At 37.3% G+C, this 12,463-nt stretch overlaps 1 protein-coding gene across 5 annotated transcripts in view; it reads right to left on the reverse strand.

The window, feature by feature from the left end:
* ano5b (anoctamin 5b) overlaps positions 1-12,463 on the reverse strand; it is a 52,172-nt gene that overhangs the window by 14,539 nt on the left and 25,170 nt on the right. For all 5 annotated transcript variants that reach the window (XM_036584201.1, XM_036584202.1, XM_036584204.1 and 2 more), the window contains 9 exons: positions 10,094-10,201; positions 8,394-8,462; positions 6,796-7,080; positions 5,589-5,708; positions 5,363-5,478; positions 3,188-3,322; positions 2,836-2,941; positions 1,095-1,155; positions 392-543 (listed from right to left, as the gene is read on the reverse strand). In XM_036584201.1, the coding sequence (XP_036440094.1) occupies positions 392-543; positions 1,095-1,155; positions 2,836-2,941; positions 3,188-3,322; positions 5,363-5,478; positions 5,589-5,708; positions 6,796-7,080; positions 8,394-8,462; positions 10,094-10,201 (1,152 nt within the window). The remainder of the gene's footprint in view (positions 1-391; positions 544-1,094; positions 1,156-2,835; positions 2,942-3,187; positions 3,323-5,362; positions 5,479-5,588; positions 5,709-6,795; positions 7,081-8,393; positions 8,463-10,093; positions 10,202-12,463) is intronic.

Raw genomic sequence — 12,463 nt, forward strand, 5'->3', positions numbered from 1 at the left:
TAAAAAGGCTACATTTGCTTTGTAGACATCGAAAATGACTTTGTTTACATATCAATTTTGAAAAATTAAGTTATTCATTTCAATTTGCTATTATTATTATTATTATTTACATAATTATATGATTACACATTTTCTTCATGCAAACTATCTCCTCTTCTGCATTGGAACATAAAAGCAGTATTGATAAAAAGTTTTGAATCAGTGTTTTGTCTATTGTTGCAGGGAGCTATGACCAAGAAATAATGAATAGTGAAACCTTTTATTATCACTAAGGGTTCTAAGGGTTGGTAAAGTTTTAAAAAGCAAAACCCAAGCTACAGACACAAAATATTCTTATAATTAGCAACTACAAATAAGTGCTTTTGTAACTGAAAACACTACACTGCCACACCTGTGTGATGCGGTTGCGACGCTTGCTTGTGCACTTCAACTCGAACTCAGGTCTGATCTGAAGCTGCTGCTGCTCCTCTTCAAAATCCACCAGATCCCACTCATACTCCAGCCTGGCCTGCCTTCGCTTCCAGAATTCCAGAAACAGAGTCACTGCAAGACGGAAAGAGAATACAAAAGAAAAGACAAACAACAGCAAGAAAGAGAGAGGTAGATCAAGTGAGGGTGCGATTAGTGAAATTACAACCCATGACATAACTCAGTTGCTCTATGAAATACAAGTACAGAGCATCTCAAATATCCAAAACTAACAATAATAAACCAAATTTATTTTAATTGCTGTTGAACTTCCCAGCATTTCACCTGCAAAATAACTGCTTGTTTTTATTACTGGGAGAATGGGTACTCTGAACCCTCTAATTAAGAGTCTCATCACGCACTGCTTTAAAAATTACAATGACCTGCTACGCATGCTGTGCTTTAAAATGAAGCAATTACTCAAATTCATTTTGTTGTCCTATGAGAACAAAATAATCTGACAAACATTTATCAAATTATGTCTGCTTGATCCAACTCATTTAGAACCTGTTCTCCCGAGACCACAGGTTATTAAACAAGTCTGATATTTACAGTCTGTTGTAATGCTTTTTCACCATTAGGTGGAAGTGTTGAGCTAATTTTTGGTGTCATGAAGACAAACTCACCCCAGATTCCCATAAAAATGGCAAAAAACACAGTTCCTTCATTGTCAAACAGATGGGCTTGCTGGAGAAGTAAAAGAGAGAACATGTAAACACAAGGAAATGATACAGCGCCATGAAAGAGATAAGCTGATCAGGCCATGGAGAATAAAATCACGGTTCAAAAAGGCAAGACTGACTGTCATTGTCAATTAAAACAAGTCTGGTCCTTGTGACTGGGACTAATGACGTGTGCTAGGTTTGTGCCTGCAGCAGTGACTGATGTCTTATTTGACCTGCCGCAGAAGCATTTTCTGCTAGTTCCACTGACTGATAGAGAAGGACAATAATATGCAGATAGGTAAATACGGCATTGCAGCTACAAGGGGGCACACGTATGTTCCCAGAGACCTATGCTCAGCTCTTTTTATGATGCATTATATCTCAATAAGATACATTAAGGGAATCTATGCAAGGGTTCGTCATGGGTTCATCAAAAGTCATACACAGAACAACAAGGAGATTTTTTCAATTGGAATGCACTTGTCCTTCACAGCTAGCCAAGCCTCAATGAGCTAATTAGCTAATAAAGCAAACTTTGTAATTTATATCATATTTGAGAATGTCTGGCTTAAGTGTGATGCAATGCTCTTTTATTGTTGTTGCTAACTGCGTAACTTTTAGCAGAAGTTTAGCAGAATAAAGTAAGAGTTTGAATGGTATCAGGGACACCTCAAAGGAGAAATGGTTAGGGCAAGTTCACAAGGGCATGCAAGGCAAGTACTGAAATAGAGGGTAGATGTACAAAGAAAGGATGTGCTCAAAGATTTCACTGCTACCATAAGTGCCATCTTTGGTAATGTTTTGCAATGTTGCAATGAAGTACAACTAAAATAATAACTAAAAACATTTAAACAGTGCATATCACTGAATAGACTCTCTTTCTTGTTCATTGAAATGAGTTTAAACAAGGGGATTTATTTGAAAAAAGCACGTACATGAACACGGTTTCAGATTTTATTTAAGGAAATTACTCTTATTTTCATGTTTAGGAAATATTATTGAGGCAACATGGAAACATAAAGCTATTTCCCATGATAATTTCAATGAGGCAACATATGGGACCCTGGGAATATAGGGCTGCTTCAAAAATTACAAAGCCAGAACACAGGGCCTAAGGAACACAGGGCAGTTTCCTAAAAATGTCACTGTGAAAATAGAGAGCCTGGGAAATATAAGGCCATGGGAACAAAGTAATGCCCCTCCCCCACCCCCAAACAATCTAACACACTACCCCGAGCTAAAATGCTAACCCTAAACCTATACCTCAACTTATGTGGTAGCCACAAAATAATATTTAGCGCCAATCTAATACGCTAGCCCACAAGCTAATACGATAACCCCAATCTAACTTGCTGGCCATGAGCCATTACATTAACCATGAACTTTACTTCAGTTTGCTTTAAATTAACTTGAATTTGCTTTAAATTAACTTAGCTTTGCACAAATTTGAATAATGGCCTGGAAGTAATGCATAATTCTGGAAATATGTCTTCATTTTACTTGTTATAACTTTATTTTTTTACGAATTCTAAATATGTTTGTTTATTACTAGGTTTAAATAAAAGAATGTTTAATGTTTTCTCAGACTTTTGGACCTCAATGTATATAATATATAGGCCAGTTTCCAAAGCATGGACCATTGACTAGGCCTTGACTGGACCATTGACTAGGCATTGACAGGACTGTAAATGAGCTGACTCACCCAGGATGAAAGACATGTTGAGTTGAGCTTCCAGTATGTGCACTTCTTATCACACAGAGGACACATCACGATTTTCCCACCAATATTTGGGTTACAGATCTCCTTGCTGAACAACACGTGGGGGTTGACAGAGAAGAAAGGCAGATATCACATCACATTTGGAAAACTCTTATTTTTAAAACTGAAACAGCATCTAATTTGACCATGCAAAACAATACTGATCTTTTTTGTAGACCATTCTAAACATCGGACACAGGGCAATCAATGTGATCCAATGTGAATGAAGGTGAATGAAGGTGACAACTTTTTTAATCCCATGAGACATATAAAAAACAAACAGGACAGTGCAAACCTAGTGATGTTATCATCATAGCTGAGCAGGCCATAGACGAAGCAGATGACGCCCATCACAGCAGCAAAGAACAGCATCTCTGTGTAGAAGCCCAGCCAAGCAAAGTAGATGCCAATCTTCTCACCATAGTACTTCCTGTTTAAGGCATAACAGGAAATCACTTTCTCAACACTGTAGATGTACTGCAGCGGTAGTGACAGCTTACCAGCATGATTTGTTCATATCATGTTTTGTGCATGTTATGTACAAAGTGTAGACAAAATAATAGGAACAAAATATTATAATAGATTTAATTATGAAGTTTTGTACTTCTAACATTAGGTTATATCAGTCAACTGCCTGGGATACAAGCAGTTTCCCAAATGGCAGCCCTGCTGTAATTTCTCATAGTTTTTGCTGAGAACGAGTGACACGGGTGCTGATTCAATTCTGCGGTCATTTTTAAGGGTGTAGTTTTGTGGCATTCAGCAACTTTTCCTGCTAACTGTCTGTCTAAATCAGTCAGTGACATTCAACTCATTTGCCTGCATTTGTCTTTCTGGAACTCAGCTTATTTGTTTCACATTACTTTGAATTCAAAATGCTAAGTGTTAGCCCTCTTTTAGTAGGGAGGGAAAAATAATCAGATTTTTAATTAATCCATGATTCTCCCTGAATCAATTCACAAAATGTCATAAGCCCAGAGACATTAGATACTTTGGCACAGCCCAGGTTGCAGCTGGAAAGTAAATGCAGGATCTTTCTGATGTACACAATGTCATATGCAAAAGTTTTAACTCCCCTGGTCAAAATACAATTTATTGATTTTCTTTTTTTCTTTTTTTTTTATTTTCTAAGTGAAAATAAGTCAACACATCTCTACAGAGAACAAATTTCAGAATTTCTTTGCTGGGTTTATAAGGAAAAACTCAAATATAAAATATAAAATTCCATTACTTTTGTACAGATCATATTTAATGTTTTAATTTTTCTTGCAGTATGTAAAATTTAGCAAATACACAGTAACTGTGCAGTAAAATGTGCAGATTTGTTAATTTATATTTGTTTAGAAAGTCAAGAAAATGTGTAGTTTAACCAGGAGCACCCAAAAATTTGCATACAATGGCACGTTTGTAGTCAGGAATTGGTCAAACATTTTGTGTATATGAAATAAAAGACACAAAACTATAGTAAACATATCGTACGTAGGAATGCAATGCTTTGTTAACAAACCAGCTTGAAAGACGCTAACCAGCAAACAGGCTTATCCAGTAATATTCAAAGGTTGTCTTTAAGCTGTAATGTTTACTGAACTATTAAGTATGAAGTTATAGTTATAGCATTCAAGAAAAATAATAATGATAAAAAAGTGGTCTCCCAAAGTGTGGCACACCATATAAGGAAAATTCTCAGCATTTTCAGCACAGTTTAGATTCTTCATGGTTCAGCCAAGTTGTAAAAATATGAAAATGTAATACTTCCAACAGCCACCTATAGCTGAATTCCAGAGTGACTCCAGTATGAAGAAAAAACACCCCTTTTTTAAATGCGTAAAGCACGTGTACATATCTTTGGAAGTCACTCATTTACTCAAGTACAAAACATGTAGCAGTCTCCAGCAGAGAGTTACTGTTAGTGCACAGGACCCTTTTGTGTCCATCATTTAAAGTGAAGAAACAGCCACAAATGCATGTGTCTGCAATAACAACTTTCAAAATAATATGTGAAATAATTTTCAGAAAGTGTTGAGTTATTCAGTGTTATATTAATTAACATATGATTTTCATTCAAGCTTTTCAGTTCTTTTTATAATCGCATCTTGGAGCCCTGAACTGAAGTCGAATCAAGGTGCCTAGTGATTTCCATCCTGTACTACATTACATTAACTTTGTAACTTGTGTAGCTGACTTTATTGATTTAGTAACTTCAAAGTTTAAGTCCTTTTACATCTGGTGTTTGTTATTTTGGTTACTATCTGTCCTATCATATTCTCTTATGAGTTTAACTAGTCTCAAAAAGACACAGCTGAATTATTTGACTCACAAGATTTGACCAGAAGGAGAAATTTCATCCAAAGCTATTTCACATTAAAGCTTGAAATATTTGTGCAATCTTACATGCATATACTGTAAGTAAACTGTAAACTGTATTAGATGAGAGTTATAAAAGGCTGAGACAGTCCAAAGATTTTCCCACCTGATAAGGTTGAGTGGTTGCTCCTTGTAGAAGCAGAGAAAGCGAGCCCAGTGCTCATAGAGGTGATATCTCTCACTCTCACACTGAGTCTCCTTCGCTTTCTTCCAATAGCGACACTGCAGAACAAACCAGAATGATGAATATGCAGTGAAACATCTGAAAAAAAGACAATGGAAAGAAAATGAAAAGCACTCGAAAAAAGTGCATTTATAAAGGCATTTCTTACGTCATGGAGAGGGTAGGCAGAAGTGTAGGTGCCATTGCTCAGCAGTCTCTTAATTCCTGTCTTGTCTTTCTCTTTACGATCCTCCTTATAGTACGAACAGCGTGTGAGGATGTAATATACCTGAAAGGGAGATGCAAACCAAAAATTACACCGATAGATCTCCAGAAGGAGAACTTTCATCCAAAGCTATTTCACATTAAAGCCTGAAATATTGGCGCAAACCCGACTTAACCCAGAAGTAGTAATGATGTCAGGCTCAGACTTTTTGACTGAGTTTCTCATAACCAGTCTTCCTTAAGGAGTTATGACCAGTATTTATACTCAAACTTCACTTTTTCTCTTCACTTTAAACTACTTTTGTTACATTTTACTTTTTTGGTACCTAACTACTTTACTGATGAATAAATGTGTTAAAGTTCCCCTAAAGTCATAAAGTCACAGGCCTTCTTGCTAAGATAACGCTAGCTTCTAGTGCTAACATCTAGTGACGAGGCCGCCGAACCGTAGAGTTTGACACCGGTGGCATTGTTGTGGGACGTGAGGGCGAGGGCTGAGGCAATGGAAGCTCATGCTGCCCTTAATAAGAGCCAGTTGATGTTAATTTGAAATTGACAGTGCAGGCTCATGTTTGGGGCTCAGACGCTGGGCTTATGCTGCCTCTCACAGCTCTTGTTGGGATCTGTTACATCTTCCCATTACCATATTTTAATGTATTCATTATACGAATTACATTCAACATTCATTGTATCAAATCATTATATGCCATCCAAGAGCAGTTTACCATTAAAAAGGAAAAAAAAAAAAAACATTGTGTGCAGGGGGTCATTAAAATATAATTTAAATTACATGATTCGTTTTCAAATTTGGTATATCCATAATAACTATTGTTGCTACTTAAATTAGCACTCTCGCTAACATGGCATGGTCACTAGAAGGCACAAGTTATCCGGGCTCTTGGTAGTGGTTTGTTTTGGGTGGGGCCAGACAAAATTTTGCTGGGCTGAGGACCGATTAATACTCAAAACTCATGCTGCCCTTAATGAGAGCCAGTTGATGTTGATTTGAAATCGACAGTGCAGGCTCAAAACTCAGCACTGTGGTTTAAGCTCCAGTTTACATCAGGCTAGAAAAACATATACCAATTTCTGTATATCGAATTTGCCAATAATTGTGTCCATGTGATGATATTCAGTACACTGGAACTTACAATCCTGTTACGGGTTGAGGGTGGAAAGAAGGTTTCCTTGTCTTTAATGAGGAAGAAGTCAGCCTTGCTCTTGTCGAAAGGCGCAGTGAAGTAATCAGGGTCAGGCTTCATGATTTCTGAAGGCAGCCGGAAAGGCCGCGTGAGCCACTGTAGCGGGGCATCCCGACCTTTGGGAATGTCACTGGGCTTGAATGGCACCTTGATCTTCAGTACATCTGCGTAGGTGGCCAGCACCTCCCAGGGAGCATGGATCTTCAGATAGTATGTTTTCCGGTCATCCGACTCCTTCAGGAAAGAGATGCAGTGAACAAGGATGAGAAATGAAGTGCCTTAATGATGTGTCTGATGACCACATATGTCTGCATGATATGGACAAAATTCCATATTGCTACTAAATTGCTGGGTATTGTGAACTACCTTATTTAAGCAATAGAACACAAGAGGGAGCGCGTTATCACAAATAACATCATGGTTGTGATCATCTACAGTGAACCAAATCACAGCCATGATGTTATTCGTGATAACATGTGACCTCGGATGCTCTATTGCTTTTATACACTAGTTCTGCAAAACAGATAAACAACTGAAGCAAAGAAGCCCTGAATATTATATCAAATGGGCTTTTAAATTCTTTTTAAATTCTTCCACCCAAAAAAAGTATCATTAGCATCCTTTGGCGTTATAGACAGCGCAGTAAAGTGGGCTTTGTATTGGATATTCAACTTTATCTCTCTTTATTTCTGAAATAACATTCAAAAATGATCAGTGATCAAATGTTGCGCTCACTGATATCATAAACGTACATGAGACACCATTATAGTCCTATAATTAGTCCTATAACTTGAGCTTAAAAGCACTCAAAACATAGCAGTGTTGAAATATGTGTTCAAAAATGCATTGTTAAATATAAAAAAAAACAAAACATTTAAGCATTTACAAAGTGTGACGCTGCAAAAAAGTTCCTTAGAAACCCATTAATTTTGGACTCACTCAGAAGTGCCCTCTATCATTTGACAAAACTGAAAGACATTACTGAGAGGCAATTCTCCTCACTCTTTACTGTTATAACAAATAACAGCGTAGGTAGAATGCTTCTTGATCAAACAGATTGTGCGGTCGGGACTAACTGTTATACAATGTTCAGTAACATTTAAAAAGCGATATGTTGCAACACTGGTTTATATATTTGAATAGAGATGGCCAATATGGTAAAAATGTAACAGCAAGGATACCCAATGTATATCATGAAATTTACTTTTTCTAATATTTGATTAGACAGAAAAGCCCCAGCAGTGCCATCTACACTCTCTTTGTACTGAAACATGTAAATGTTCAATGTTTAAAAAAGCCTAGTGGTGTAATTTATCACAATAATGATAAAATATTATTTTGTCCACCACTACAATTGAATATATAAACATACAGCAATAATTTGTGAACTACAGCAGTCTAACCTTCTATGCATCAATGTGTAGAAAGTATCAGTGCTAGTATTTTGGGCATCTGAAGTCAAACATAAACACAAGTGAAGTGTAATGGCATGGCAGATTGTCTGCTTGCTCACTGACCCTTAGGGGCATCTTAGTTCATATTCTCACCGATTTATCCTCAGTCTCCAGCATCAGACCAGCTTTCTCAAGGTTGGCCTCGAATGCTCTTCTTCGCTCCTGCACAAATATGCACAAATACATACAGGAACATGAATCTTACACTGACTTCAATCACATAGTCCTTAATGTTAATCCAAACCCTAATCACTCTGGGGGAAATGTAATGCCTCTTTTAGTAAAGAACAAAAATACCAGATGAGCATGAAGTCACTCAAGTAACACATATTCCAGGTCTTGAAGCCTGTGAAAAGGCTCACATGACGAAATACGACTACACACAGCGCAAATTGTATAGAGGCCCTAGGAAATAAAGATCAGTAGTCTATTCCTGGAGCAGGCTAATGTAATAACACCACACAGCACACCCTTGACAAAGGCCGTTTCAAATTAAGAGTAACCAGACAAGCTGGTTTGCAGCAGCCACATACAGTGCGCAGCATCTCACAAGCAGGTTAGCCAAGGATTTCCAGTGCTGGATGTTGCCTGAACATGCCAGGCCACTAAACTGGAGGCACCTCTATATATTATGCAAGGGAGAAACAATATTTCAAAACAAGTCAGTCTTCATATCTCAAAACAAATATAGTGAGGTGACGAGATGGGATTTACGGTCATGAAATTAATCCTCTTTTTTTTTCCACACCACTAATCAGAGGTGAGCTTTCTAAAACCATAACAAAACAAAAGGTCACAGCAATTGATTACTGAGGTCCAGCTGTACGTATGTGAAAAGACTGAATGTGTTTTGGGATTGAATGGGATTACGTAAACCATTAGAGACAGGAAAATACAACCAACTTCTAAGACTGAACTTTGAAGGTGTGGAAAAATATCCCTGAAGATTTCTTTGAAAAACTGAAAGTAAGTATGCCAAAAAAAATGGAAGCTGTGATGAATATAACAAGGGTTTTTTTTTTTTTGCTTTTTCCTGATGCAGAAAGACGAACGACTTGTACTTAATGGCCGTTTTGACTGAAAATAAAATAAATGAAGGGTAGTCTCTGACTTTTGTACAGTACAGTACATGGTACATGAGCTGCGTGTTTAGACTTGTAGGTCAGTTGCTTACATAATACACAGAATCCTGTCATATCTGTGCCTGAAATCTAGTGCAAAAGAATTCTGACCCTGAGACTCACTGTCTTTGACAGATAATCTCAACATTACAAAGCTTTCAAGAAATTGTTCCCACATTCCCTGTGAAACTGGACTGTATCCACGGAAACTAGAGACTGTTTGACTTGGAGGTCAATCCAAGTAATCTCTGTTCTCCTGTTAGGGTGGTGTAGTCTCCACTGTGACATGGCAAGTCACATGAAGGCTGCTGACAGTTTCTCAACCCTGAGCACCACAAACCTCATCTTACATCATCAATTTAACCCACAGACAGAGCTAAGATCATCTGAGCATACAAGCTGCTAACATAGCAATGTGCATGCATGATGAAACAACAATCATTCTGCATTCACGTTATTCCAAACACGTGTTGCTGTTGATAACATTTTAAAAAGATGCTGTTCTTATTTGCAAATATGACATTTCCTACCCAAAATGTCATATTTCATCAAAGACATATTTATGTGCTGACACTATGAAATGAATCGCTCAGTTACAATGTGAATAGGTCAGGGTATTTTTTTAAGCAGGATTATGTATTTGTGGTTGTGTTTGCTGCATAAGGGACATACCGCTTTCTTGTCTCCATCCTTGTCATCGACGTAGGACAGGACAAAATCAATGCGACGCACGCCATCCTGGAAGTACACAGAATCCTTGCTCTGCTCCAGCTTATCAGTCTAAAGAGACACAGTAAGAGGAAAACCAGGTCAAAGGCAAACACATATGTTATACAAAAAAGAGATTCACCTGTTCGACACAAAGAAGAACATCATCTGGACTTCTCAACCATGTGAGAGAATCTCTACCTCAATATCTCTACAGCAAAATCATCAAGGTAACAGAAGCAGTGGCTTTACTTAACATAGACAAGTTCACAAGATTACAATAAGGGCATTTACACACTTGGCCCATTTCAGCAAGTGCTCTCAGACTGCTGAGTCATGTGTGAACATATCAAACAAATTCAGACCTCTCTAAACGCCCCCAAAAGTGAACTGAACTCAGATCACCTCTCAACATAGCCTCAGTATGTTAGCACACGTGTTTGTGGTTCACTTTGTGGTCCAACTGATTTGTATATTGTGAAAAGAAGCCATATTGCTTTATGTCTAAAGAACCTCAAGGCTTACCGTACAAACACAGCCACAGTCCTCCAGCGAGTAGCAGATACACACAAACTACTCGGGAGAATGACTGCCCGTGGGTTTGTGTGATCTCACAAAGAGCCTGCTGCGCTGGCATATTAATGCAATAAGTCACTAGAGGCCGTGAGGCTTTATCGTGGTTAAAGGATGATGCTAGGCACGCACACAATGAAACCCCCTGCCTGAACTGAAATCACACAGCTTCAAGTGGCTTATAGCTTATTAAAAAAATAGTATAATATACACTATAATAAACATGATGTTCAATAAAAAAATGCTCAGATCAAACATTATTTCATAAACAATGGTAATCATTTAAAAGGTCCACATTAGGGAATCAGATAAAAATTTGATGTAGTATGTAATCACTGTTAAAGTTTCAAAACATACAATTCACCTCCCAGTCCATACAGACCATTTATGGAAACCAGGCTGTAAAACACGGCCTGTTTCTGAGATGTCATGAGAACCAGCTCATTTGCATTTATCTGCCTATTCAGTCTACAGTAGTTTAGCTGCACCCATTCACATCGAAGTTCTAAGTGTGCACTATATAGGGCAGCCAATTGGAACAGAGACAATTTATCATATATCAGTCTTAAAGGCACAGTAACAAAAAGAGCATGTTTAATGAATTAAAATGAGTCTGTTAAAATGAATGACTAGTTTTGGCACACGAAGAAGAAAAATATATGATATGGGAGCTTTAATGTACCCAGTACCCAGGTGGGAAATTGGGGTATGAAGAACAAGTGGTTTGAGATGCTAGTGCTAAAGAGAACCAGAAAGAGAACAGAGCTGGTTCCCTTTCAGGTTCACTTCAACAGGACTGAGTTCGGTTTATTTAAATAAGAACTCTCAGAAAACACCCTAAAATCAGGATATACAATATCACTTCCACATTAATAACCGTACATAATAGGTCTTCAGCTGTTCAACCATCAGCAGCTTGATATATGTTTTTTTGAGTGCTGGTATTTGAAATGGGGGAAAAAAAAACTTTTTGTAATATTATGTTTGACAAAAAATAGTATAGATTCAAAGCTGCCCAAAAACTGACATTTTTAATTATTCATATTTTTAATGTGTATTAAGCCCATAAACAAACATTACTCATTACTGCTTTCTAAATGTGTTGTAGCACCAGTCAGACGTTACAACTTCTCTTGTTTTAGAAGGATCCATGATGTATCTCAATGAATGCATGTTCTGCTTTCTTTTACATGAACTGACCTTTACCCAACAGATAAAAATGCACCCAATTCATTTTCTGTTTGTTTCCATGTAACGATTGTGAAAGCTAACAACTACTGCAATAGCCACTTTCCACTCATCTGCACACATCATTCTTCTAGTGGAACTAGAAGCAAACAGTTAAATGATTCACTGCTCTGGCTGTTGAGCTGACATATTTCCTGTTGTTTGTTTCCTGTCACCACAATTTGATTTTGTTATATAATACAGTTTTTGTTTCAATTTTATATGATGCTAAGAAACCAGTACACACAGATCAGGTGAAACTCCATGGTGCCATTCTAATAATCTTAATTTTACAAAGTTGAATGTTCTAAAGAAATAAAAATAGAAACATTGAGATATTAATATAAAGCACTCTTGGGAACTATTTGTTTTTGATCTATTGGAAAAAGTATTGAATAGAAACCCCACCATATCATATTGAACTAAATAATGAATTTTTGAATCGACATGCTCCTACTAAGACATCTTTCAGTGGTGAAAGGCTGTGCGTGTGTGTGTGTGTGTGTGTGTGTGTGTGTTATCAGCTCCACTTAC

Source organism: Colossoma macropomum, unplaced genomic scaffold (assembly GCF_904425465.1).
Source record: "Colossoma macropomum unplaced genomic scaffold, Colossoma_macropomum, whole genome shotgun sequence".
Taxonomy (NCBI): Eukaryota; Metazoa; Chordata; class Actinopteri; order Characiformes; family Serrasalmidae; genus Colossoma; species Colossoma macropomum.